Source organism: Perna viridis, chromosome 6, assembly GCF_037379345.1.
Source record: "Perna viridis isolate PV_CMFRI_1.1 ecotype Kerala chromosome 6, ASM3737934v1, whole genome shotgun sequence".
Lineage (NCBI taxonomy): Eukaryota > Metazoa > Mollusca > Bivalvia > Mytilida > Mytilidae > Perna > Perna viridis.
The window spans coordinates 47,619,905-47,646,910 of NC_142450.1; the positions used below are offsets into that span (position 1 = coordinate 47,619,905).

The 27,006-nt window shown below is 33.1% G+C and overlaps 1 protein-coding gene across 1 annotated transcript; it reads left to right on the plus strand.

The window, feature by feature from the left end:
* Window positions 1-384: 384 nt before the first annotated feature.
* LOC148615330 (uncharacterized) lies at window positions 385-25,646 on the plus strand. The gene is made up of 10 exons (XM_088590492.1): window positions 385-497; window positions 820-1,131; window positions 5,040-5,168; window positions 5,649-5,756; window positions 6,473-6,589; window positions 7,377-7,579; window positions 8,779-9,025; window positions 10,038-10,208; window positions 10,729-10,980; window positions 25,375-25,646. The coding sequence occupies exons 1-10, from the start codon at window positions 461-463 to the stop codon at window positions 25,644-25,646; spliced, it is 1,848 nt and encodes a 615-aa protein (XP_088446618.1). The 5' UTR covers window positions 385-460.
* The last annotated feature ends 1,360 nt before the right edge of the window (window positions 25,647-27,006 follow it).

Genomic DNA, 27,006 nt, shown 5'->3' on the forward strand with positions numbered 1-27,006 from the left:
AGTGCAAGCCTTATACATCTCAGTGCCTCAGGTTATCATTGTAGACTATGTTTTTTTATTTAATTATTGGTTTTTCTTACGTCATATACTTCTATTCATGTACTTGAAAAAAAAAAACACAAAGTCATTATTCTAAAGTAATGATATTGAATTGAAATCAAATATTTTTTTCAATACATGTTAATTGGTGTTATTTATTTCATCAAATATGTAGCAAAAAGTCACAGTTCAAGTATATTAACAAATTAAACATTTAAAAACCTGTAAAAAGTGACCGTGTTTATCTTGCTAATTAGAATTGATAATCGTTAGAGGCATACAAAGAATACGTCATTCTCCTTTCGTCTAGTACATTTGATAAGGGGTTATATTATTTCATTTTATTCATAATGAATCTTTTTTTACATTAAACAACGTTTATAAATATACAAATAACAAGGAAATATCTTGGTCGCATAAAATGATATTGCTATATATGGTTTTTCTACTTAAATCAGGTATGTTTATCAATTCAAAGACTACACATTAACATGTTAAAGTTAAATTCTGACCAAATGTATTACTTTAAAAGTGATCAAATACCTGGAAATACTACAACTTGTTTTTATTGCATGAAATTAAAGTTAAAATTCAATATATTATTTAAGAAGAATGAAATATATAATTGTTTGACGCAAGATATACTGTTTATGCAAGCTGTTTTTTGTACTTACAAGTGTTCAGCATTTCAAGTCAACAAACCTTAGACTGGATTGTCCCAACCAGATATGGGCCAATTGCAGTGTTTGGATTCAACAGTACATTTTTATAACTTTTCAGGAATGACCTTTGTTCTGTACGAACCGAGTTTTGTGAGTGAATGGTATGAAGCAGTTGCAGATAACCAGTCCTTAGCTTCTCTAACCATCAACCACAATCTTGGAGAATATCCGGTAAAGGTCGACGTTCAAGTCAAGATTACTGAAGGCGGTCAAGACTACATTTTCTCTGGTTTAGGATCTTCACAAAATGATGATGACTACCCTTACGATTATGGCGGTGTCATTTACAGATATAATGACCGATGTGTACAGCTGGCCTATCCATTTAATAATAACGGATATTCAGTGTCAAGAGGTCTTGGTTTCACAGGTTTTTGTGCTTTGTACTTGTGTGTTTTTTATCGGTGTGTGTGTGTGTATGTGTGTAATTCTTTTATTTTGTTGAATCAAATGACGTCAAATGACTTGACTATCCAACATCTGATTTCGTTCTTAACATAAAAAACCCTGTATAATTTAGTAATTGATAAGACATTCTGTGGGCTGTAAACACACAAGTAAATGCATATTCCATGATAGACGATTGTCACCTACTTGATGTTTTGCACTGTTAATGTATCAAATTTCTGGAGACTTTTTGAAGAGAAAAAGGTAATCAGCTTGCCGATATCAAATCACTTAAATGACTGGATATATTTCAAAACGGCCTCATTGAAGTTTGTTCTAGTCATTTTGCTTTTTATAACAAATGCAAATAATAATAAAAATTAGAATTCGAAAAACATTTAAAAGATAAAATCAAAACTAAAAACAAATTCAATATTAAATTGTCAATTATTCTCAAAAGGTCTTTCCGGACTATGGTACGATTTTCTTTTTGAGTGTATTCCATTCTTTGACGTTAGTCCAAAGATACACATGACCTTTCACCTTGATAATACAAGGGAATGAGTTGTATACAAAAACTGATGTTTCAAAACAAAATTTTTATCAAAATATCACATCAACTTGACCTTTGATCTTATGCCTTTCTATTTGAAGGTCACATTACTGGTCCTGGTTAAGAATATCTATGGTTGCTAGGTAATTCTGTCGCCGTGTAAAAAGCAATAAAATGACCTAAGAACAACTGCAGATAGCATCATCTCTGAAAACTGAATGTAGATTCAGCCAGCAGTTAGAAGGCAGATAAAACTGTAAACATTTTTACTGACTGTTACAGTTTTCTAATTATTTTGATGACAAGGCAAATTTCAAGGTCTTTAATTTTGAAACGAATGAAAGTTTTAAGTAGGTCAATGAGTGCCAAGGCTATATCAGTTTTCAAAGACCCCGATGTAGCAAAAACATTGTCTACTATACATGACAGATATGTTGTCGTACCAGCAGACAAAGCCCAAAACAACATTGTTTTTGTCTGCAAACACGTTTTACATCCAATGTTTATTATAAGAGGTAGACGTAGAACAAAATAGCAGTGATAAGACCTATATTGCTACCACACTCTCCAAAGAAGAGATTGTGGAAAACCATAAATCTGTGCCATCCTCTTTTGGTCTCTCTTCCAAGGACGATGTTTTTGATTTACCGTCTATGTACTGGATTCCTAATCTCCACAAGAATCCATACAAACAACGTTTCATAGCTGGATCTGCAAAATGTACCACCAAACCTCTTTCAAAACTTTTAACCTCTATACTCACAACTGTCAAAGAGGGTCTGCCACACTTGTTACTCCCGTAGTGGTATTACTTAAATGTGGATCCTGAAAAATTCGAAAGATCTTTTGGAGACAATTAGTTCAAGACTATTAGCTGAATATAATAGCATTAAAACCTATGATTTTTCAACACTGTATACTTCTTTTCCCCATACCCAGTTCAAATTCCGACTTAAAAACATTATACATAGTTGTTTTTCCAAAAAAAGATGGTACACCTAGATACAAATATATAGTTCTTGGTAGAGATTCCTCATACTTTATAAGAAATAATTCCAAATCATCTTCCAAATATACAGAGGAAGATATTTACAAAATGCTGGAATTTTTAATCGACAACATATTTGTCCAGTGTGGTGGTCGAGTTTTTCAACAAACGGTCGGCATTCCAATGGGAACAAATTATGCTTCTTTACTTGCTGATCTTTTCCTTCACTCTTATGAGGCCCACTTTATAGCTGATCTGATCAAAAATAAAAAATATCAATTGGCTAGATCCTTCAATCTCAGTTTCCGCTATATAATGACGTATTATCTTTAAACAATCCTAACTTCGGGGATTTAATACATCGCATCTACCCAAAAGAACTTGAGATAAAGGATACTACAGACGTTGTGAAGTCAGCCTCATATCTTGACCTACACTTAGAAATTGACTAAACTTTACGACAAATGTGATGACTTTTCATTCAAAATTGTCAACTTTCCTGTCATTTGTGGCAACATCCCTTCAGCACCTGCGTATGGAGTGTTCATATCACAACTCATACGTTATGCTAATGATTGTCGAAACTATGCAGACTTTTTGCATCACGCTAGAACTCTAACAAATAGGCTTCTGGAACAGGGTTATGTTGCTACAAGATTGAAGTCATCACTACAGAAGTTTTATGGTCGTCATCATGAACTCGTGGATCGTTATGGTGTATCCATCTGCACCATTAAAACTGATTTATTCAACGAGTCATAGTTTTCTTTTCTTCATTTGTCAACCCCGGACTTGACTTTTTATGAGCAAATTGACGGGTGTTTCTAGAAAAGCAGAGGACGCTTACCCTACCGGTGCACCTGGTCCATGCTCTCAGTTTTTAGTGGAGTCCGACTTACTCATTTGATTTTGTTACTTTGTATGTACGATTTTAGTTACTTTATGTTCTTTGTTGTGTATGTCTGTTTTCCATGTCTGGTATTTGTCCCTGGATGGCATTCTTTTGATTACCGCTATAACCTTGGTTCCCTTGATTACTCTTTCAAGGTCAACGTACACCTTGACATTATTAAACAAACGATATCATCCGAGATTTAAAGTGAAGGTACCAAGTTTTTATGACTTACGGTTGAAAGGTTTCAGTAACGAATAGAAATCTGAAAGTTTTACGATTTATATTTCTGGCTTTTTGAGATGTAACTCGCTACTAAAAATATAGCTATAGAATGCCCTTCGTAGGTTCAAACTGTTTACCAAGTGTACAAATGATATGTCGAGAACAAATACTGATATGAATGCTAGCTGCAAAAAGAATAATTATGAAAATCAGAAGAAAAACAAGATCATAAAAAACCTTTATAAAACAATATGATACGTGTCGCGTGAGAAACTGAACCCAATTTTCCGAATCATTGTATTCTTTAAGGACGAATGACACCGGATGGAAAAAAGTGTCAAAGTCAACTGACCTTAATATCTCAATTTATTACAATAATATGTCACTTGAATTTTATGGACAAAATGTAAAGATCGGTATTAAGGTGAATTATACCTAATATTTCAAGCAAATAAATTTCCTTGTTTTTTTTCTGTAGGATGACCTTGAATGAAAATACTTTAGAATCAATTTCAATACAAAAATATAAGTCATCGAACTTGATTTCGAGATAACTGAGCCTAATTAAAGGCAATTTTTATATGGATTCTGTAGGGAACTTCACTTAACTGAATTTTTTTCAAATTTTAAAAGGAAAATTGTGGGTCACCGAACCTTTTTTTTTCTTAAAAAAAAACTAAAACTTCCGTCCACAAATTATCTCACCTTAAAAGAGATTTTAACAATTTATGTTTGTGATTTTATTATACAATTTCTATGTATAAATTTTTTTAAAATAATTCAAACATACTAATTTTACACCATTTTAGTTTTCATTATTTTATCTAAACTATATATGTGTGTATCTTTTGTACGATGACAAAATAGAATGCTCAGTGTAACAGGTATGATCTACCTTAAGGTAAAAAATGTAATATTTATACGGATAGGGTATCTGCATTTATTCCAAACGCATTGGCAGTTAAAAAACAACGGATAATTCTCTGTTCAAGGAACTCTTTTGATCGTAAGAAGTTTCTAATACAAAGGTAATATCTGCATATCTTGGACGATGGGGCTTGCCTGTCGAAAGTGTTCATCAACGAGTAATCTGTTTCTATGGTAACGCATTGTTTGTTTCATTCAAAGTAATCACATAATATCCTTTCAAGTCCCGAGAAAGTTAACAAGTTATATTTTAACTGCAACGTACAGTTATTTGATATATTCTGTATTATTTTCTTTCTCCTGCAGGATACGGAACATTATATGACGGTCCGTCAATTTTGAACGGACCATACACAAATGGATATGTCAGAGTTCGTGTTTGGCTTGCATTAGATATGCCTCCAGTTGTGATTAATATGTCAACGTATATAAGCAGTAAATAGCTAATACACTTAGTAATTTAGCTCTCATTACACGTTTCCAGTCTCAATACTATACAACAAATACCTGTTAGTTGACACGAGTATTGGAAATGCTTTTGTTTTGTGGATAACAATTTCGTTTTTTTAAGGTATTTAAGGAATTAATGGCATTGAAAGTGAACTGGTCCGAAATTATAACTACGACAACAAAACGATTCCCAAAAAAACTAGATTGTATACTCTTTTTGACGTTTTTTTTCTGCATCATAGTTTAACTGTTAAAAAGCAACAGCAACACAAAGATTTGTTGATAATTGACACGTTTGTTGTACTCCCCTATTGTCATTTTTATCATGCTATCCTTGTGGCATTCTATCTGTTTTTGTGAATCACTATTATATTATCTGTCTCAATGTTACTCTTGTCTACTACATTATTGTCTAGTTGCAGATTTTGGAAAGAAAACTATTGTAATATTTTTATTTCATTTTAGAAAATGATGATGACAACTACAAAGAACTAACCCACGGGTTGGGAAATTATCCAGATATTGTTACAGTTCAAACATTGTTTTCAAACGGTTACATGTCAGATGGAATAGGTATCATAACTCATGCTATACTGTTATACTCTATTTTCTTTTTATTTGAACAGATAAATACAGGCACCCAATTGCTACTGACATACAGTAAATGACTGTTGTAAAATTAATGAAGTTGCCAAGACATCGCTTGCTTGCTCTGGGTTACGTTTCTAAAGTTGTCATGATTTCGCTCGCTCTGGGTAACAATAATGCAGATGCCATTATATCGCTTGTTCTGGGTAACATTAATGAAGTTTCTATGATTTCGCTTGCTCTGGGTAACATTAATGAAGTGTCTATGATTTCGCTTGCTCTGGGTAACATTTGTTGTTTTCTTTATTACTTTAGTGCATTTGGTAAGAACTGTAGCTCTCATTTTCAAGACTGCAAAAACTAGCATTTTAGTGGTTATATCTGCATAGAAGCTTTTCGTATAGTCAGTACTATTGTGTGTTTTCTACATTAAAATGATCCTTTGTTTAAGAGATGAAAGTAAATTAATATAACAATTATATATAAGTAACCAAAATGTTTAACTTATCACATATGTCAAGTAACTACCTACAAATCATATTGAGGCTCAATTTATCATATATGTGTCTAACCGTTATCCCGATGGAAAAAATAAATAAGTAAACCCGAGATAGCAAACCGCAAAGGGAAATGGTATAAAGAACTTAGAATCTGATGATTTTATTGACATGAATTAAAATATACACATTCTATATTTTCAGGAGTTGTTTTCTACGGTAATACATCGTTCAGATGGAATCGTATTGGGGGAGTTCTTTTTGGTTATGATGATTTAAAAGTAAGACTATGGACACCATCAAGCTTTGCAAACACTACTGGTAAGGACTATTGTGCATTGTTTTCTTTAGTTATTCAGGATGTTGTTTTAACCATATATAATGGACTCAATTAGTTAAAGTAGAAATATTGTCCTTGAGCTTTTTGTTTGCTACTCTCTCCTTGAAACCAACAACGTTATTTTTAATTGTGTATAAGTGTTGTTCAAATGGAAAACAAATTACAATTATTTTTCTCTGATCATCAGATAATATAACATGATAGACCAAATGTTTTTACGCCTGTTGGTGGCTCTATACACAGAGGGTGTAGCGTAATGCGCAGACGACACATTAATCTGTAAGTCCCCGTCAGTCAATCAATCGGAAACCGGCCTCGACTTGAAGTTTTGTAATTGGCAAGAAATATAACGAAAGCATTTTAACTTAATAAACAAAACAGAATAAGCAAAAATAAACGATTTGTATTGTTAAAGAGTAATCAAAGGAACCAAGGTTATAGCGGTAATCAAAAGAATGCAATCCAGGGACAAAGACCAGACATTGAAAACGGACATACACAACATAAAGTAACTAAAATCATACATACAAAGTAACAAAAGCAAATGAGCAACTCGGACTCCACTAAAACCTGGGAGCATGAACCAGGTGCACCGGTAGGGTAAGCGTCCTCTGCTTTTCTAGAAACACCCGCCGAGTTAGACATATAAAAGAAGCAGCAATAAAAACAAGTATCCACAAAATGAACCTAGATAAAGCAATAAGTATGGTTCAATCAAAGATGAATCCAATATGTTCTTAAACTGATAAAGTTTGATTTTTTATTCAGATGGCGGAAACGTGTTTACTGCCGCTGATGGCTACAGCTTAGGAGCAGTAATATCAGGAATGGCACATATCCTGGGGTGGCAACACGACGGTTCTCAACAAGTGTTTTACTCCAACCAAGTCATTTACCCTGGTGTCACGCATGACTCTGTACTCAATCTACCCTTCCCAATCAACTTGACTAACTCTTTAGTTTCTGTTCAGGTTTCTTTTACACACACACACACACACACACACACACACACACACACACATATATATACAACGTCTCAGAATGTGACGACTCTATTCTCTACACTGCTCCATCGGATCAAATTGATACAGGGAAGTTTCTATAAGTTTACGTTATCTTCCCTGTATCAATTTGATCCGATGGAGCAGTGTATAGAATAGAGTCGTCACATTCTGAGACGTTGTATAATATTGATTTGTTGTGACATGCATCATTAATTTGCTCCTATATCCTACATAATAACACCTAGATGAACTGTCCCGTACTACCACACATCGTGTACTAAGTTACAGCCCTAGATTAATCCTACGAGGAGGAATCACCCGGCCAGCGAACGCTATATTTTTATATAGCCTAGCTGGCCGAGTGGTCTAGGGCGTTGGACTTAGTGCAGGCGGTGTTGCCATAGATGTCACAGCGGTACGAGTTCGAGTCCCGCGGAGGGAACGACAAAAATTTGCTTCGCAAATTTGACAGTTCTAACATCGTTGGGAATTTTTCAGACCCTTCTATAAGTTTACGTTATCTTCCCTGTATCAATTTGATCCGATGGAGCAGTGTAGAGAATAGAGTCGTCACATTCTGAGACGTTGTATAATATTGATTTGTTGTGACATGCATCATTAATTTGATCCTCTATCCTACATATTAACACCTAGATGAACTGTCCCGTACCACCATGCATTGTGTACTAAGTTACAGCCCTAGATTAATCCTACGAGGAGGAATCACCCGGCCAGCGAACGCTATATTTTTATATAGCCTAGCTGGCCGAGTGCTCTAGGGCGTTGGACAGTGCAAGCGGTGTGCCATAGATGTCACAGCGGTACGAGTTCGAGTCCCGCGGAGGACTATATATATATATATATATATATATATGCATAATAAATAAATCTGTTATCTGTTATCCGCAATATCGTATTTCATTTGGACAGTAGTGTGGTGAATACGAACCCTTTCTAATGCTTTTAGTTTCGCTAAATTCATTTTCACATAGAGAAATACCTCTACAACTTTCTCGTATAAATGCAACTTTTATAATGCTAAGTTAGGAAAGTGATAGCATCGTGTTTATCTTTATGCCACTGAAATTTAATAGATCTTTTGGTAATACATGAATCCAGGAACGCAATAGAATTAAAAGTGTTTTGTTATCGTTTTAACATAACAGTTTAAAATACCTGATGGAGACGGACCAAATGGCGGAATGATATTCTATGCAGCGGGAACAACTCAAGCAACGCCTCTACATAAATACGGAGGTTTGCTATACGTCTACAACGAAAACCAAATTTTTCTTTGGCATCCCATGAACAGCCCGCTAGTGTTTATAGGAGAAAGATGGGGCAAAGGAAAATGGGCTCAGGAGACAGATAATATAACCGTCCTCATCAAAGTGTACTCACTTAGAAAGTCAGGTATGGTCCATATGCCTCTGTCCTGTTATTTATCATCTAGATAAGAAATGGTTACCTCATTTGAATATCAAAGCGACGCAACATACAACATAATCAATATAAACAAATAAATAGATATACAAAATAATAACAAATAATCGAAGGAATGTTTATCATCTTTAAATCTATGACCTTAGAATGACCTTAGATCGGTTGTACTAATCTATAAATTTTTGGTCGGTAGAATAAAGAGAATAAACAACATTTAATAAATTTGTGGTCATAACTCTTTCCCGATTATCTTATTGTCATCTAAGCGGTGGTAATTTAGAAAATCATCTCTATACATAGAACAAGGTGGTGTGCTATATCTTAAATCTTTTCATTCGTTCTGGGAAAATTATTGTTATGAAAAAACGAGTGGAACGATCAGGCTAAATATTGTCTGCCATTTTGGGAAATTAGAAAATAACTCGGGACAATAAAAATCTTGCTGCTTTAAGATCGACCAGAAGAGAACCAAGAAAATTGTTCAATGAATGAAATGATAATATTTCATGATTCATCCATTAAATGGAAACTGAGTATCATTTTAAAATTATAATACCAGGTGAACTTTCACAGAATACCACAATTATAACTGATATTACCGGGAAATTAAAATGTTAGATCATTGAAAAGTATACATCTACTTTCACTTTACCACTTTGATTTAGAAGCAATTAAAGGTTTGCGGATATTTGTATGAGAATGTCTTAAAGGTGTCCTCTCTATAACAAAATCTACCAATTTATCCTTTAATAATTTTTTTAATTGAATGTAGAAACCAATGCTTTTTTTAATAGTTGTATTACACCTACAAACAGAAAATGCTCGTTCTCCTGGAACACATAGGTCTACCTCAGACTTTAAGTTGTGTTCGTATGATAGTAAATTCGTGTAGTTGGCTTTAAAAAAAATGTAAGGTCTGTTTTACATCTGTTTTTTTGGCTATAAATTGTATTACACACTAGTGTTTCTAATTTTCTTTCAGAGTGTCCTTTGCCTGAATCGCCAGGGAACGCTACTTACCATGTCACAGGTCAGAGGTACGGTGATATGGTGACCTATGTATGTAATAATGATTTCCTCCATCTTGGAGGAGACTTAGTGAGGACGTGTGAAAGAAATCAACGATGGAGTGGTGCACCTCCAGCTTGTGTAGGTAAGTGGCATACTATTTAAGTGTATATTTACTGTGCTTTTAAAGTAAAGACAAGTTTTGAAAAGTGTTACCTTTTCTGCTCTGGAATTATGTTTTTGTTTATAGTGCTGTCTAGGAGATTCAGACCCAGATTGATTCGAGTTTTTTTTATATGTAAACTATGCCTTGCAGTTTCTCTATTTTTTTACTTGACTTTACTGGTATTGATAAAATATATATTTCATCTTTTAGAATTTCATAAATAATTAAAACAGTTTAAAACAAATCACTGTCTTGTTCAAGATATAAAAATAGCTAGCAAATGAATGTTAAATGGTTGTGGCTAAGGTGCACTATTATGTTTATATTCAAACTTGTTCATTTTTTTAAGAATAATTCCATCTAACTATATATGTTATGCATTGTGAACAGTTTCTAGCAAACTTTCAATAGTGTGTCACACTTCTAAAAAATATAGCCTTTATAAAAAAAAGTCAAATGTTATCTATCCATGAGTTAATGTGTTTAACTTCCCTTTTAGTGTGCTCAAATGGAACAGAAAGTAAGACATACTCAACCATATCTGATGATGAAATGAATGACATCCTAAGTGAGATACGTGTAGATAAAACTGATACTAACGCCTACAAACGAACACTTATCAGCGCTGAGGACAAGCGATATTCAGCAAGAGTCATTGGATTGTCTGGTGTTTTTGTTCTTGTGGTTATTTGTAGTTTACTATTTTTACCTGATATGATTTCTATTGTAAAGCATGCATGTGATTATGAAAGCATAAGGAAGGTTGATTAAAATGTACGGTAGTTTCAACATATTTAACATCAACAGGCCAATTGATTGAAAATATTGTAATGGGTTTTGTGACAGTTGTACACGATTGCCGCTTTAGAATGATGCGATAGTGGAGAATTGTCGTAATCAATATGATAATTGTGATAATTGGTAAAATAGTGGTACTCATAAACGTGTTAATTGGCAATCTCTGAGTAAAAAGGTAATATTGCAGAAGGATGCAGCCATGGAATTCGTCAAATCTGTAATTTTCAGAGACTTTAAAACGGCATGAAAACATTAAACTTGGATTGAGCATACATTTTCACCATAATAGAATTGTTGAATTTTAGAATGTAATCATTTTTTTAAAGCCAACCATCTTTTAATGGTGGTCATCTCGGATATTCCAAAAATCGTCACTCTTTGATAGATCTATATATCATACATGTGTGAAGTTTGGTAAACATATTTCAAAAAGTTTTGAAATTCAATTCAGTTTAATTTCCGGCAAAACCAACCCTTTGTTTGTCGTGTTTACACCTCATCAGGTTGGGCCAGACTGTTAGTAGTTTTATTTAAAACCTATCAGCAGTTTTTTTGTTTGCCTTCAGACAAATTTAAATAAAAATAAAATATGTAAGAAATGGAACAAAACAAAAACTTGCCAAACTACTCAAGCTAAATTACTATGATTAATAACATTCGTAATTGATGATATTTGTTTAAATGTTAATATTGATAAATCTTATACATGAAGGGTTTCCATCTATGCCTTGGGTAAAACATGCTATTGAAAGTCATACTTTAATTCTGACTAAACGCTTCTTTAAAGAATAAAAAAATTGCAATGGAAATAAACCTTTACTTTTATCATATTTTATCACATATTTAACTGAAATAACTTCGATTCTGCATACATAATTAGAGCATTGTTTTTAGCTTCACTGGCGTCACTTCCGCCCAACTGTCCAACACGTAGAGCTTAGTGACACGTTATTCTGTTCATCGGCGACGTTATGCTTGATTTGAAGTAATGTTGGAATTGAAATAGCAGTATCACGTCTATTACACGATATATCAGACAGTAAGGCTAAGCAATCGTATGTTGTCATAGGCTATAAGCACTATATAATGAAAGTCAAATGCAACAGAAACATGAAAAATTGAGAAAATAGTCCACACACTTTATCCCCATGCCTTTAATGCTTTTTGTTTTAAAAGTTTGTCTGAAATAATGCAACATGACTATTTGTGTCACGTTAACACAACTTGATATCAAAGAAAAAAACAATATTAAAAGTTAATGTAAACAAAGAGTTAAGAAGCATGGTTGGTATCTAGAACATAAGAATATTACACTGACACCTCATTCCCTTTATTGGCTTCCAATACATTATTGGTGTCAACATAAGGTTCAGATACACTTTGTTTTAAAAATCCCTACGCGAGAGAGCACCCGCTCGTTTACAAGAACTTTACAATCAGAGAATAATGCATTGGTTAAACAGCTCTGTGTTCGAAAAGGAATATTGGAAAGAGGTTTCGATATAGCGACTACAATATTCTTTAATAAATTACTTGGTGCATTGAAAACGAACGATCACGTTATTGTGTTTTAACGAAAATAATGATAAAACAAAACATATCTTTTAAGACGTGCTGATTTTTATTGTGTAATGTCTGTGAAAATTTAAAACCATGGCATGTTAGAGTAAGAATGGTAATTAGATCGACTGTCACTGGAGCCTACAGATCTAAACAAACAACTTTTACTTTAATATGTCTAGTATTTGGATATCACTAACGATTGATACGGTATTTTCTAAATATATTTTTTCATATTTTCCTTTACTCTTTCGTGTACCTCGGGCGTGACATGTTATGACCATATCGGTGGGTGTTTTTAAAGGAAGCAGATGAAGCTTACTCCATCGGTGCATCTGGCCCATGCTCCCAGTTTTTTTGTGGATTTACTTTTATTTCTTTGAAAAGGTTATTCTTGGTCAGTCATTTATGTTCTTTGATGTGTGTCTAGTCTTTATCCGTGGAATATAGAATATATTCGTTTGATTTTTGCTCATAATTTCTCATACAATATATGCACTTGACGGAACCATAGGACAAAAAGGAGAAAAATAAACTAAGTAATCAATCATCACCTTTGTCTTATCAATCAATTAAAACAGTTTAAAAATGTCTACACAGACGGAAATGTAAGCTATGGATAATGAAGTTTGGCATGAGGATGTTTCTGAAAACTATGGGGGAAAAATCTGCATGTGCATTGTAATAAAAAAATAAACTACAAAGCATCATAAAGAATCAAGCATCTGTTAAGATTTTAATTAAAGCAGCACTGCAAAATCTAATAATAACCAATATGTCATTATAGATCTTAACCAAGAACATGTGATTGGTTTTGAATGTTCTTAAGATGAAAATAGCACGAACCTGTAACTCTACTAGTCATATCCTATTATCTAATGAAAGCAAGCAGATGACATAGCATAAAAAAACACTTCTATTATTGTATAAGAAATGCACATCAATGGGCATTTCCGAAAAAGATAGAATACTTCGTTAGAAATGACCCAGTAAAAAAAGCTATTTTATGAGCAAAATAGTCAAAAGTATAAAAAGAAACAGATATGGTGAAACGCAATAAATGAACCATTATATAAACTGTATAAAACTGTATATAATAACAGAGATCACCAAAAGGTCTTCAATAAATGTAAACACACTTTTAAGTAAGCTCAGAAAGACCCCGAAAACAAAAGTGATAATATCCATGGGAACAGGACGAAGACACTCTTCAAAATTGACTCAAAGGTCAAAAAACTACACAAAGACTCATTAATGACCTACATCTCCTGAATGTGGACAAGCACATGTCTGCGTTGGGATTTAACTTGTTTCACAAGTCCCAATCATCATACCATAGATTGAAAATGAATAAAATTATAGGTGGGTCCAAGGTCCTTAGGTCGGAAATATTCAGTTGATTATATAGAAAATCACTGCAACCTTGACAGGGTCCGCGACAGGTGTCGCATAATATAAGTTCCGGTCCGTTAGCGGTTCCGATAGGAACCTGTATTTTAGGTTACAGACCACCAATTCAACCAATGAGCATTCGGAACCTACGCAAAAATAGTCCTACGCAGAAATTACCCCTGTTCCTCATAGTGCTGTGAAAAAAGTTCTCATCTTATTTTAAAAATTTAAACAGTTTCTGAAAGGAAAAACATTTCTGTACATTTTATAGGTGATTTTGCTTCTTGTGATGTGAAGCCTAATCTCCATAATGATTTTTAAATATACCCCTGTCTTGTGAAAACACTGGGATTTCCCATGCTATTTATAGACCCTTCACTTCCGGTGACCAGTACTGCACTGCAAGTCTGCTAACCCCACATGCCATTCTGAGGATTGTGAGCTGACATATGTAGAATCATGCTGATATATAGTCCTCTGCAGGTTAAAGTTAAGGTAAAGTCCAGAGAAGCCATTGAATATTGTGAAATTAGCATAGAAGCCTATGGGAAGTGGAATTAGTGGTTTCTAGCCTTTAAATTACCTCGACATTGTTACTATATATATGTTGATAGTGTCGCACTCGATTTGTATGCTATCTTTGTATTTATAAATATCTGTATTTAGCTCCTGTTACGCAGTAATTGCGGCTGTGAGTTTAACTAATAAACAGTTGAAACAGTTATTTCAATTTTAGAAAAAATGTCAAATTCAGTTGTTCTGACTTTTCCCCATAGACTTACTATTATATATGGGCGCTTTATTTCTATTGCATTACACAGAACAGTGTATCTACATGTGCGCTTTTATATGTTAATGTGATTGCAATAACATATTCTTTTAGATAAAACAAGTTGTATGTAAATATGAAGATTTTATTTTTTAAAGCACCATTAAGGCCAATAAAAATATGTTTGTTTGTGGTTACCATGAAAGAAGAAATAGGGTTGGTAGGTGAAATCATTTTTTTATTCAATCATTGTATATATACATTTATTGGACTTTGATAGTGCTCAACGAAAAAAATGGTAGTTACAATGTGCTAAGGTAAGCTAAAACAATAGGGTAGGTAAAGAAACCTTAAACAGACGTTTTTTTTTATCTGGTCCCCTCCACATACCAGTTAAAACAAAGCTTTATGATTCAGCCGGTAAGTTTAATTGTATGGTCACATTGATGAATGTAGGAGTGAAAGTCGGGCGCAAGGTTCAGAGCGGCCATAAATGAACAGATTGAAGAGGATTTTAATCACATTAATTAAATATTTAATTCTAACATTTTGACTTTTCATTGGTTACATTCTACCATTTTCCCTAAATAAGGCGGGTTTAGTTTTGTATTTCTGAGCTGCTTATTTACATTTGTTGCTTTGTATGTATTATTTTGGTTCCCTCTCTGGTCTTTGTTATTTTATTTCCACCAGAATCTTGGTTCCCTTGATTACTAAATTAGTTGTATTTATAATTGGTATAATTTTACTTCAGGCCATAGTTATTACATTTTCAGTTTTACATTTTTTTGGTATAAAACCCATGGGTAGGAGGACGAAAACAATCAACTGCTGACGATTGTCTTATCAAGAATACGAGTTAGAATTATTTTATTCCTATAGGAGATTATCTAACAATGGAAAAATTAAAACAAATTGCAACAAGTTTCTATTTAACTTTCTATCTTTCTATTTCTATCCAACTGCACCATAAAAACTGATTTGTCAACAGCCGTCATTTCTAAAATTTTTGCCCAAAACATAAATTCCTGACAGTATGCTCTTCCCAATATGGGGAAGTTTAAACTTCATCAAGTTTCAAAACAAAAAACTACAAACAAATGTTTGCTCATCCCAATATGGGAATCTCTGATATAACAGTTGTCGGCCTTTTGAGAAATAAAATTCTTTGTTTTTGCTTTTTTTTTGCTTTTGCTTTTTTTTGTGTTTTTGTTGTTATTTTTTTTTTGTGTGTCTATTTGTTTGATTGTTCTTTTTTATTTGTTTGTTTGTTTGTTTGTTTGTTTGTTTTGTTTTGTTTTTTTTTTTAATTCAGTGCAGTCATTATAGGTCTGTCGAGTTTTCTGCCCACATCACGATATCATCTGCATATAAGATAATTAAGAACTTATAATTGGATGATCGAGTTTATCTTTGAATTATGCACTTATATTTGTCAATCCATATAGATTAATCTTCTAAAGCATTCAGAAATAACGAAAAACAGTACGGGACATGAAATTAACTTGGTCTAAACGCCAGATTGACACGTGATTAATTCCCCCTCGTATGATATATACGACTTAATATTGAGATACATATTACAACCAATATTGTAATTATTACCATTTATATTGGATTAAGACAATTAATAGAGCATTCCTTGACATAATGTCAAATCTCGAAAAAAATGACGAAGTCGAGTAACGTTTTCGGAAGCCGAACTAGTTGGGTTTATTCTGAAAATTAGGTACATCTTTTGATATTGCGGTAAATAATTTTATCATGACAACTTACTATTGTAATAGGGCGATACATTTTTTTGTGTCTTTCTTGTCAGGAAATTCATTTTAAATAGTTGTTTCGTACAAGCCCGAGAGTAGTTCAATTGTTGATTTTATTTCATTATTTGAACAGGCCGTGGCATTTTTTCAAATTACCCGCTTTATTTCGATATGAGTCTATTTAAATATTCGGGGGTTTTTCAGTAAATACCTTTCTGTAACTTTTTTATGTAAATTGAACATGTTCTTTACCTTTCAATGGCAAAGTTAACAAGATCTTCAAGTAGTTTAAAGCTATTTCAAGAAACTTTTCATTTTGCCATGGCTTCAACTTAAGGCTAAAAACCACTAATTCCACTTCCCATAGGCTTCTATGCTAATTTCACAATATTCAATGGCTTCTCTGGACTTTACCTTAACTTTAACCTGCAGAGGACTATATATCAGCATGATTCTACATATGTCAGCTCACAATCCTCAGAATGGCATGTGGGGTTAGCAGACTTGCAGTGCAGTACTGGTCACCGGAAGTGAAGTGTTTATAAATAGCATGGGAAATCCCAGTGTTTTCACAAGATAGGGGTATATTTAGAAATCATTATGGAGATTAGGCTGCACACCACAAGAAGCAAAATGCACCTATAAAATGTACAGAAATGTTTTTCCTTTCAGAAACTGTTTAATTTTTTAAAATAAGCTGAGAACTTTTTTTCACAGCACTATGAGGAACAGGGGTAATTTCTGTGTAAGACTATTTTTGCGTACGTTCCAAATGCTCATTGGTTGAATTGGTGGTCTGTAACCTAAATACATATATAATAATAATGAACACGTAGTGCAAATAAATATAGTGTAAATATGATGCTACCGAGTTATCAATTTTTCAATTTTCTGGATGAATAGAGACAATCTGGTGAGTACATTAGTATTACATTATTTCAGCATTTGTATACAATTTAGTAATGTACGGATAAATATAGTAATATTCGGGAAATTTTTTTCCGTAAATTTACAATATCATCATGAGTATAAAGACATATATAATGGATTCGTCCCCAAGACCAGTCATACATAAATTACAAATTCTATTATTTCTCGGAATATTCCGCCATCTGCCGGTTTCGATCGGAAATTTTACGTTAAATATACGTAACTTACATATAGGGATCCATTGTGCGCGATTTAGTCTAAGTAAGTATGACTCAAATTTAAACTCCGTCTTGAAATTTGAATAAAATCCCCCCCCCCCCCCGCGATGAAATATTCATATTCTAAAACCACTGTTGTATGAAGTGATCTTGAAGTCTTTGTTTTATGTTTGTCTTTACAAAATTTACATGCAGGTTTTGTTGGACATTCCACATTTCATTAAAACCACATTCATCGAAAATTGACTTAATAAAAGATAACCATTTTGAGTTACAGTTTCAGTTTCCATGTAGCTGTAGAATTAATTGATACAATTTCCCAGATAGTTTCTTATCATTTTGTACAAGATTATACAATAAATTCAGCATCTTCAATTAAATACCAAGTTCAAGTGGATATCTACCTAATTCACCATACACCATGAAGTATGGTGTGAATGATCGTAAACCAACGTTTACAAAATTGTAAATGAACTTCTTCAAATAGCCTTGTTTTCGAAACCCCAAATTTCTGAGGAGTAAGTGAGGATATGAACAATTAGATAATTAAATAGTTTTAGCTGAAGATCAACTGGAATTGCTATATTCTGAATTATTTTTCTATATAAAACGTATAAAGCTTTTTGAGCCTGTTCTACCAATCTCTTTCGAGCTAGAAAGAAATTCCCATTTAAGTTGAATAGAAGACCCAAATAAGTGTAACAGTCCTGAATTTCCATCTCTTGATTGCATAATTTTAAAGAGATTTCTCGCTTAAACTTTCTATTCGAAAAAATTACAAGCTTGGTCTTTGAAACATTAACGCTAAGTCTCCATTCGTTACAATATTCTTCAAAATGTTTCAGTGTCACTTGCATTTCATCAACAGACTCAGAAAATAAAACAGTGTCATCTGCGTACAGTAAGATAAACAATCAAACATAACCATGAAGATGATTCAAATATTTGTCAATTCAAAAAAGTTAAATCATTTACTGACTTAGAGATCAGAAATTCTTCCAGATCGTTTATGTACAAGGCAAAGAGGAAGGACGATAACTTTTCTCCCTGCCTTACACCCAACTCACATGGGAAAAAAATCTGTTCACAAATTACCATCTTACACGCAATACTTAACATTTGTGTATAGGTTTATGATAGATTTAAACATTCTTCCACCAATTTCACTTTTAGCTAATTTTTGCCATAACCTAGGTCTCCACACTGTGTCGAACGCCTTCCGAAAATCGATAAAGGTACAAAATAACTTTCTCCCAGAAGATAAATATACAGAAATAAGCGAATGTAAAATGAACATATTATCCTGTACAGAGTAGCCCTTTCTGACGCCTTGAGGGTCAATAATCAGTCCAAATTCATCCGACAATTTATTGAGCCTTGCTTTAAAAATAGAAGTATATACTTTTCCCAAATTTGAGGTCAAACAGATGGCTCTATAATTATCTTAATTATTCGGGTCACTTTTGTTTTTGTATATAGGCTCGATAACACCCGTAAGCCATGCTAAAGGAATATTTCCAGAATCAAACACTAGATTATATGGCTTAACATATATAGGCAAAAATTGTGTAATAGTACTTTTAATATATTCATTAACAACTTCATCGTCACCAGATGACTTATTGTTTTCAAGATTTTTCACTGCTGCAATCATTTCCTCTTCAGAGATATCGCTGTTTAAAATTCTCATAAGTTCTTCGTCATTTTCTTTATTATCAAATAAATCATTTATATCAAAATCATCCGACTCATCTTCAGTATTTTCATTGAGCTTTTTAAAGTAATCATAAAGCTGCTCGATAGTAATATTCACGTTTTGTTTTGAACATTTATCTAGACGCTTAAGAATTCTCGAATCTTTTTTCGACTTTTTACGCAGATCAGATTCGAGTTTATGCTGGAATTGCCCATAGCATCTAGACATCTAATTTTTATATTATTTGGCAGCTTTCTTCATACTATCTATGTTTACTTTACTTTTAATGCGATTGTAACGTTTTCTTGCCCTGTGAAAATCTTTTCTTTTCACCCGGCAAGAATTTGTATACCAAACCTCATCAGTTTGTTTTTCCTTCGCACGATTGAAAATACGCTCTGAGCAGTATCATGAAACAGTTCACAAATTTTATCGACCGCGTGGTTAACAATTTCATTTGAATTTTCATATCGATTTTCTATGAAAAGATTGTCAGTTTAGTGACGTCATCAACTATTGCATTGACAAACTGGTTTTCGTTCTCCGGAATCCACTTTCGGCGCGTGGGGATTTTACTATCAATGGAATTCGTAGTAAATTTGTTCAGCGATGCGTACAATTGAAAACATAAGGCACAGTGAACATCAGAGTATAACGGATTGTAATCCATAACACAAAAGTTTTTAATCAAAGGAAATAGTTAAGAAGATAAAATGAAATAATCTACTAATGACACATTGTTACATGTAGTATGACCAATTTTAAAGTCACTTCCAGGTAATCTACCGTTGCCAATATAAAGAGTATTATATTTGCAGAATTCTGTCAACTTATATCCGAAATTGTTAGGGGCTGACAAATCTGACGATGACCGTTCTAATGAGATTTTATAATTAACCAAATTTTGATAGTCATACATACTTGCCAACAATTCATCATCGTCAAATTCATCCAGTATATTAATGAGGTTATCATCTGGTATAACAACATCGCTCAAAAGTTTTAGTTTTTGCTTTCATGTCACCAATTAGTGCAGGTGTACAATCACATTTATTACACATAGAAATCATCAATTTTTCAATTTCATTGAAGGCGTCGTTACGAGTGTATCTGGTATTTTCAGGTGGTATATAGACACAGCGCAATACAAGATTGTCCTTAATACTAAAGCATGATTTATCAATTACCACCCACTGGACTAACTCCGACTCTGATTTTGGAAATTTCAAAAAAGAATCTAAATTATCTTTGAAAACAACAACAATGCCTCCAGATATCTTATTAGATTTAGATCTATGTTTACAGTGAGATCTATACCCTTTTTTGCAAAGACAAAATATCATTTTCATTAGTTTTGGATTCTAAAAAAAAATAACAAGACTTAGTTATTAGATAATATCAATTCTTGAAACTCTGGATCAAGCAGTTTTTTTCGTAAACCACAAACGTTAATACATACACATGATAGATCATTACTTTCTCCTACTAGATTTCTGTTTTCCGACGAATTAGATCGACTCCTGTTACGGAATCCCTAGCTATTGTTAGTTTGACAGTCATGATTCGGTCCTTCGGGTCGAAATCCTGTCGGCGGTACAAACTCTGGTACCTGTGGACGGAATGAGGAACAGGGGTAATTTCTGCGTAGGACTATTTTTGCGTACCTTCCGAATACTCATCGGTTGAATTGGTGGTCTGTAACCTCAAGGTACACATTTTCCGCTTTTGCACGGGTAACAAGTTAAGGACGCCCAAAGGTAACCATCCTTACTCATAACAGATCATTCTAACTCCGCTATCTACGGGACCTGTTTATGTCAGTAACGACATCGACTGATGTCATTCTAGGCCTACATTTTCGTGCGCTAACTATCAGAAGTATTCCGATCGATTTCGCCCTCAGTCAGCGTCCATACAAAGGTTTGATTTTTTTACTAATCGTCATAGACAACGTTGTCGTAGGTGGCTTCGCACGTGTATATAAGAGAATTTAAATACAAAAAAAATCCGGTTCTCAACTTCTGTTTTCCGATAAATCCTACTTCACATCATCTAATTTTGTTTTGGTAGAGTTTATTTTTAAAGAGAGATAGAGAGAGAGAGGTTTGGAGTCTGAAGAATGTTTATATTTTCTTGGATAAATTCGCGCTGAAGAATTAACCATGTTTTTATCTACGGTGCCTTTCCGCCGTCTTCGATTTTTATTGTTGCACACCGAAGTAATACACAATATAATACATGTATTTAATTTTTCCATTTCATATATGTTATTTAGTATCTCCTTTCTCGAGATATGACAATGAGTTCGGTAATTTTGATATTAAATTTAGAGTTTTTGCTCATCAACATGTTTTTATTATTACAATTTATAGTTTGGAAAACATACAAAGAATTAAATTTATAGAAATTGCTCTTCCATTATTTTGTCCACCATCTGTTTGTAAATTTGGGACAGTATTATGGCATCCACCCTTCCTTCAAAGATATAAAACCAAAGTATACTAATTGTTCAAGAAGGATAACAAATACGTAATACTTACTGTTTAAGGTATAGACGCTACGTTTGATATGCATTAGGTTTGCCGTATAAAGAAGATTATATCTCTTACATTCGGAAGAAAATTAGTTTCAACGCATCATATCATCTATGTGTATAATATATTTCATTAATAGACATTTGCAAAGAAAATGGGAGTATCATAGTCTTTTGGAATACCGGTCCCTAAACTCTACAAAAATTTTGTTAACCCCTCCCCCACCAAATAAAAAGATAAATAAAAATACAACAATTTAACAACATCATACTCATGGAATTTCGAAAATAAAAAAAAGAACACAGTACTAAGAAGAAAAACAGTATTACATAGACATCTGAAATATGGTGTAAACATTGACATCATTCTTTCATTTTTAGGAGTTGTTTTCTATGGTAACACAACATATGTTTGGAATTGTTTAGGGGGAGTTCTTTATATTTATGATGACATAAAAGTAAGACTATGGACACCATCAGACTTTGAAAACTCTACTTGTAAGGATTATTACGTATTGTGTTTTATAATATCAACATTATTTTCAATCAGTTTATTTAAAAAGATAACAATTGACTGATTTTATTTGTAGTCCGAAAATATAAATAAGATAATAAAAACAAAACGGTAAAGGGTTATTGTAATGTGTCCATCTGGTTATTGTGATAGATGACATCAATCAAAGATTTCAAGGCCTTATACCTCTGCCACACTTAGCACACAACCATTCCTTTTTATACCAATATGTATAGTACAGTAGAAATGATCATGCCCTGTGAAATGTTCACATCCTGTGTAGTAGAGTCTATAAGCAACCTAAGTGAAGTGATATGTAGGGAATCAGGAACTTGTTATAGGGTGAGAGTGAACTGGCATCTGGAGGTCAATCTTGTTGCTCAATCATGATTTCTTTCTCTTCAGCAATCTGCTCATGACCAGATGCAAATCATTATTTGGAATCTAATAAAGGATAAGGATAAAAGTCAAAAGTAAAAAGTATTGAACAACGCATGAGTTTATTTTAATGTTCAGTAAATTTGCAACAAAAAAAAATATTTTAATTTCGTGTAAACTGTAATACCACATTGTGGGAGCATCAGCGTAATTACAGACACCTTGACCAGAAATTCAAATGTGATTTCTTTTTGTTCGTAATTAAGTAATCCAATTGCATACCTCCCTTATTTATTTATTCCCTATACTCTTAAGTTTGCTTCTTGAACAGAATTAATTTTTTCCAACTTATCTGCAATTTATTCAATCGATATTTTTTGTAATTAGATATTACTTATTATAAATACTTAAAATGCAAGACAAACATAAAACAAAACAAGTAGTTTTACCAAAGATGCAATAGAAATGATGAAACATAAATGATATTTATGATGATTATTGATAAAAATCTCATTTAAATTCTCAGTTGGTGGGTTCGTGTTTACAGCCGATGATGGCTATAACTTGGGAGCAAAGACAGCTGGAATGGCACATATCCTGGGATGGAAATACGACGGCTCTCAACAAGTGTTTTACTCTGAACAGGCCCTTTACCCTGGTGTCACGCATGACTCAAACTACCCTTCTCAATCAACTTGACCAACTATTTAGTTTCTGTTCAGGTTCATATTTATAACTTATATAATTATGTTAACCGCATGTCATTTTTCAAATACTGATGTTAAGAATATAGAAAATGTTTTATCAACACTATCCTTTTTTCATTGTGAAAGTATTCCATGGTAATTAATATTTTTTTGAAATGTTAGCACATTTACAAATGTATAAATGAATACTGATTTTAATGTATCTTTTGCTAATATAGTGATAGAATCGTTTTTTTTATATGCCACACATTTTCAAAAAGATGTTTTAATTTTATACGTCAAATCGAAAATATTATATTTAACGTAACAGTGTAAAATCCCTGTCGGAGATCGACCTAATGGCGGAATGGTATTCTATGCAGCGGGTACAACTCAAGCAACGCCTCAACATAAATACGGTGGTTTATTATACGCTTACAACGAAAATCAAATTTTCCTTTGGCATCCAATGAACAGCCCGCTAGTATTTATAGGCGATAGATGGGGCAGCGGACAATGGACTCAAGAAATATATAATATAAGTCATAATGAAAGTTTATTCACTAAGGAAATTAGGTTTGTTTCATTTGTCACTGTTAGGCAAAACAAAATAATTGTATTATTTTGTTGGTTACAACATAACTTAATTTAATTGACTAAACTGCTATGTATTTTAACATGCTTCCCTGTTATTCAGCATCAGGAATAAACATGTTTTTGTTAAAATATCAAAACGAGACAAACAACTAATATAAAAAAAATCGATAATCATAACCTCAATCTTCTTCAAAACAATGATCACAGACTTGGTTTATATGAAGGAAAATCTATCAAAAGTTACATAACTGTTTACATATGAGGACGAAGTTATTTTGTCGCTATTGTAATGTTAGAAACAAACGATACAAACAAGGCAAAAGCAATAGATCAAAATTAACAGACAGACAAAGCTATTATTTTACTGCAACATGACCTGTAACGAGCAGAACAGTAGCCAGTGTGTCCTAAAAAGGGAACTGCTGATCCTCTTTGAGCACACGAGTTTAACTAAGGTCAAGTGGGTTAGTATTGCCAGTGTCCGTGTGTCGTGTTCAGCTCCTTTTCTATACCTATTTATTTGTGTATGAAACCTCTTATTGTGCACCGGTTTTCTTTATTTCAGAATGTCCATTGCCTGAACCACTAGGAAATGCTACATACCAATTCACGGGTCAAAGGTACGGTAATATGGTGACATACGTATGCAATCATGATTTCTTTCATCTTGGAGTAGACTTGGTTAGGACGTGCGAGAAAAACCGCCGTTGGAGTGGAGCGCCTCCGACTTGTGTAGTAAATGACGGTAATTTAGTATGCGTTAATTGAGTGTTTACTAGCTGTGTTTATAAGAAAGTTTTAATGTCCCTATTTTGCTCAAAAAAATATCGAATGGTTTTACCTAATGGTTTTGTCAGTGTTGACTTTCCACGCAGAACAGCATTTCTGTCACACTGTCGCTTGAACTTTTTGGCAACTTGACTCCATAGAAGCTGTGAACATGTATGTCATTTCAGGCCCAGATCGCACCAACTTCTTTAACTACATATTCTATATATTATTTTATGCTTTTTGTTTTAAAAAAAATGTACACTTTTGCTTGGCACTAAATACTACATTGAATGGACTGTAGTTTAGCTGTAAGGTTAGGTTAATTTACACATTAATTGTTATCCTTTAAAATATGATTGTTTTAGAATAATATCATATCAATTTGTTCTTGCATTGTGAATAATGACTATCAAAGTCTCAATAGGTGTTTTGTCATATTTCGCACAAACCCCTAAAGTCAAATAATTAGTCAGACAACTTTTTGATGGGTTTTACGATTCGGGCGAGTTCATTTAAATCAATATATTAATGTCATTTTAGTGTGTTCAAATGGAACAGAAAGTAATACATACTCAACTATATCTGATGATGAAATGAATGACATCCTAAGTGAGATACGTGTAGATAAAACTGATACTAACGCCTACAAACGAACACTTATCAGCGCTGAGGACAAGCGATATTCAGCAAGAGTCATTGGATTGTCTGGTGTTTTTGTTCTTGTGGTTATTTGTAGTTTACTATTTTTACCTGATATGATTTCTATTGTAAAGCATGCATGTGATTATGAAAGTATGAGGAAGATCGATTAAACATTTCTTCTTATGATATGCTTTGAAACCTGAAATAGAGTCAAAACTTAAAAATACGTTTACTGGCCTGATGATAGAAATTATGTACTTACTTCTTTATGACAGTTATTATACTGATTATCCTTTTCAGTGTATCACTACATTAAAATAAACATGTACAAATGATAGAAGGAAACCAAAATTTTAGCGAAAATAAAAAAAAAAACGCATTCTAAGGACAAAAACCAGACAAAGAACAGAAAATAATTTTAAAAATGGGAAAAAATTAGACTTTAGCGTGGTCCACACATATTATATCGACCTATTGTTTGGCATATAGTATAGAGCTTAAAAAACTATACCAAAATATTTAATTTCAAGTTCCTGGACATATAGGTATGCTAGACATCACATGTCCTATATAATGACCATTCCAATTGCGTTTAAACATCCCCCCTTTCATTTTTTAAGTTTTTATCCATATTGAGTATCATTTGTATCCCTTTGGCAGTTATCCTCAGGTCAAAGTCATGTTCAGAATAATTAGAAGTTACAGATAAAAAATCTTCTACAGACCACTTGTAGAGCAGAGTAAGGAAGTAAAGTAGTAACTTTGAAAGGGTTTTAGTTTAGCATTTTGCAGACCCATTTTAATATACATCTGTTTGTAAGGGCCCTTTTAAACTTTCTTTTCCAATAACAGTAACACCAAGTGACGTTATGCGAATGTTCCTTTGCTACAATAGTACGTGAATATATCGGATTGCCAGGTGAATTTCCAAGACCCATTTTCTTAATTTAATTCAATGTATCTTCAATTGCAATATGGAAACACAAATAATTAAAGAAGAAAATGTGTCTTTTAGTTTATATTATTGCATTTTATTTACGTCAGTCAATTCATTATAAATAATTCAAAATAAACAACAAAGGTCTTCCGAAGATAAAATCGATTGAAACCTTTTTCTTTTTGTTTGTCTGCGCCATTTAATTGTCTTACGTTTAACTTCTTTGGATTAACAAGTTTAATCTACCACATAGCTCCAAGTATTTAGAATTATCAAATATATTGTGTGCTAGTTACAGATCTATAAATGGTTTACTGATCCAAAAGAAAGAATATCGTATAGCTAGATTCTTAAATCTCCGTTTCCGCTATGTAGATGACGTATTTTCTTCAAAGAGTAATCAAGGAACCACGGTTATAGCGGTAATCAAAAGAGTGTAATCCAAGGACAAAGACCAGACATACACGACAAGAACATAAAGTAACTAAACAATCCTTATTTCGGGGATTTGATACATTGCATCTACCCCAAAGAACTTGAGATAAAGGATACTACAGACACTGTGAAGTCGATGGTAAAGGAAAACTATTGAC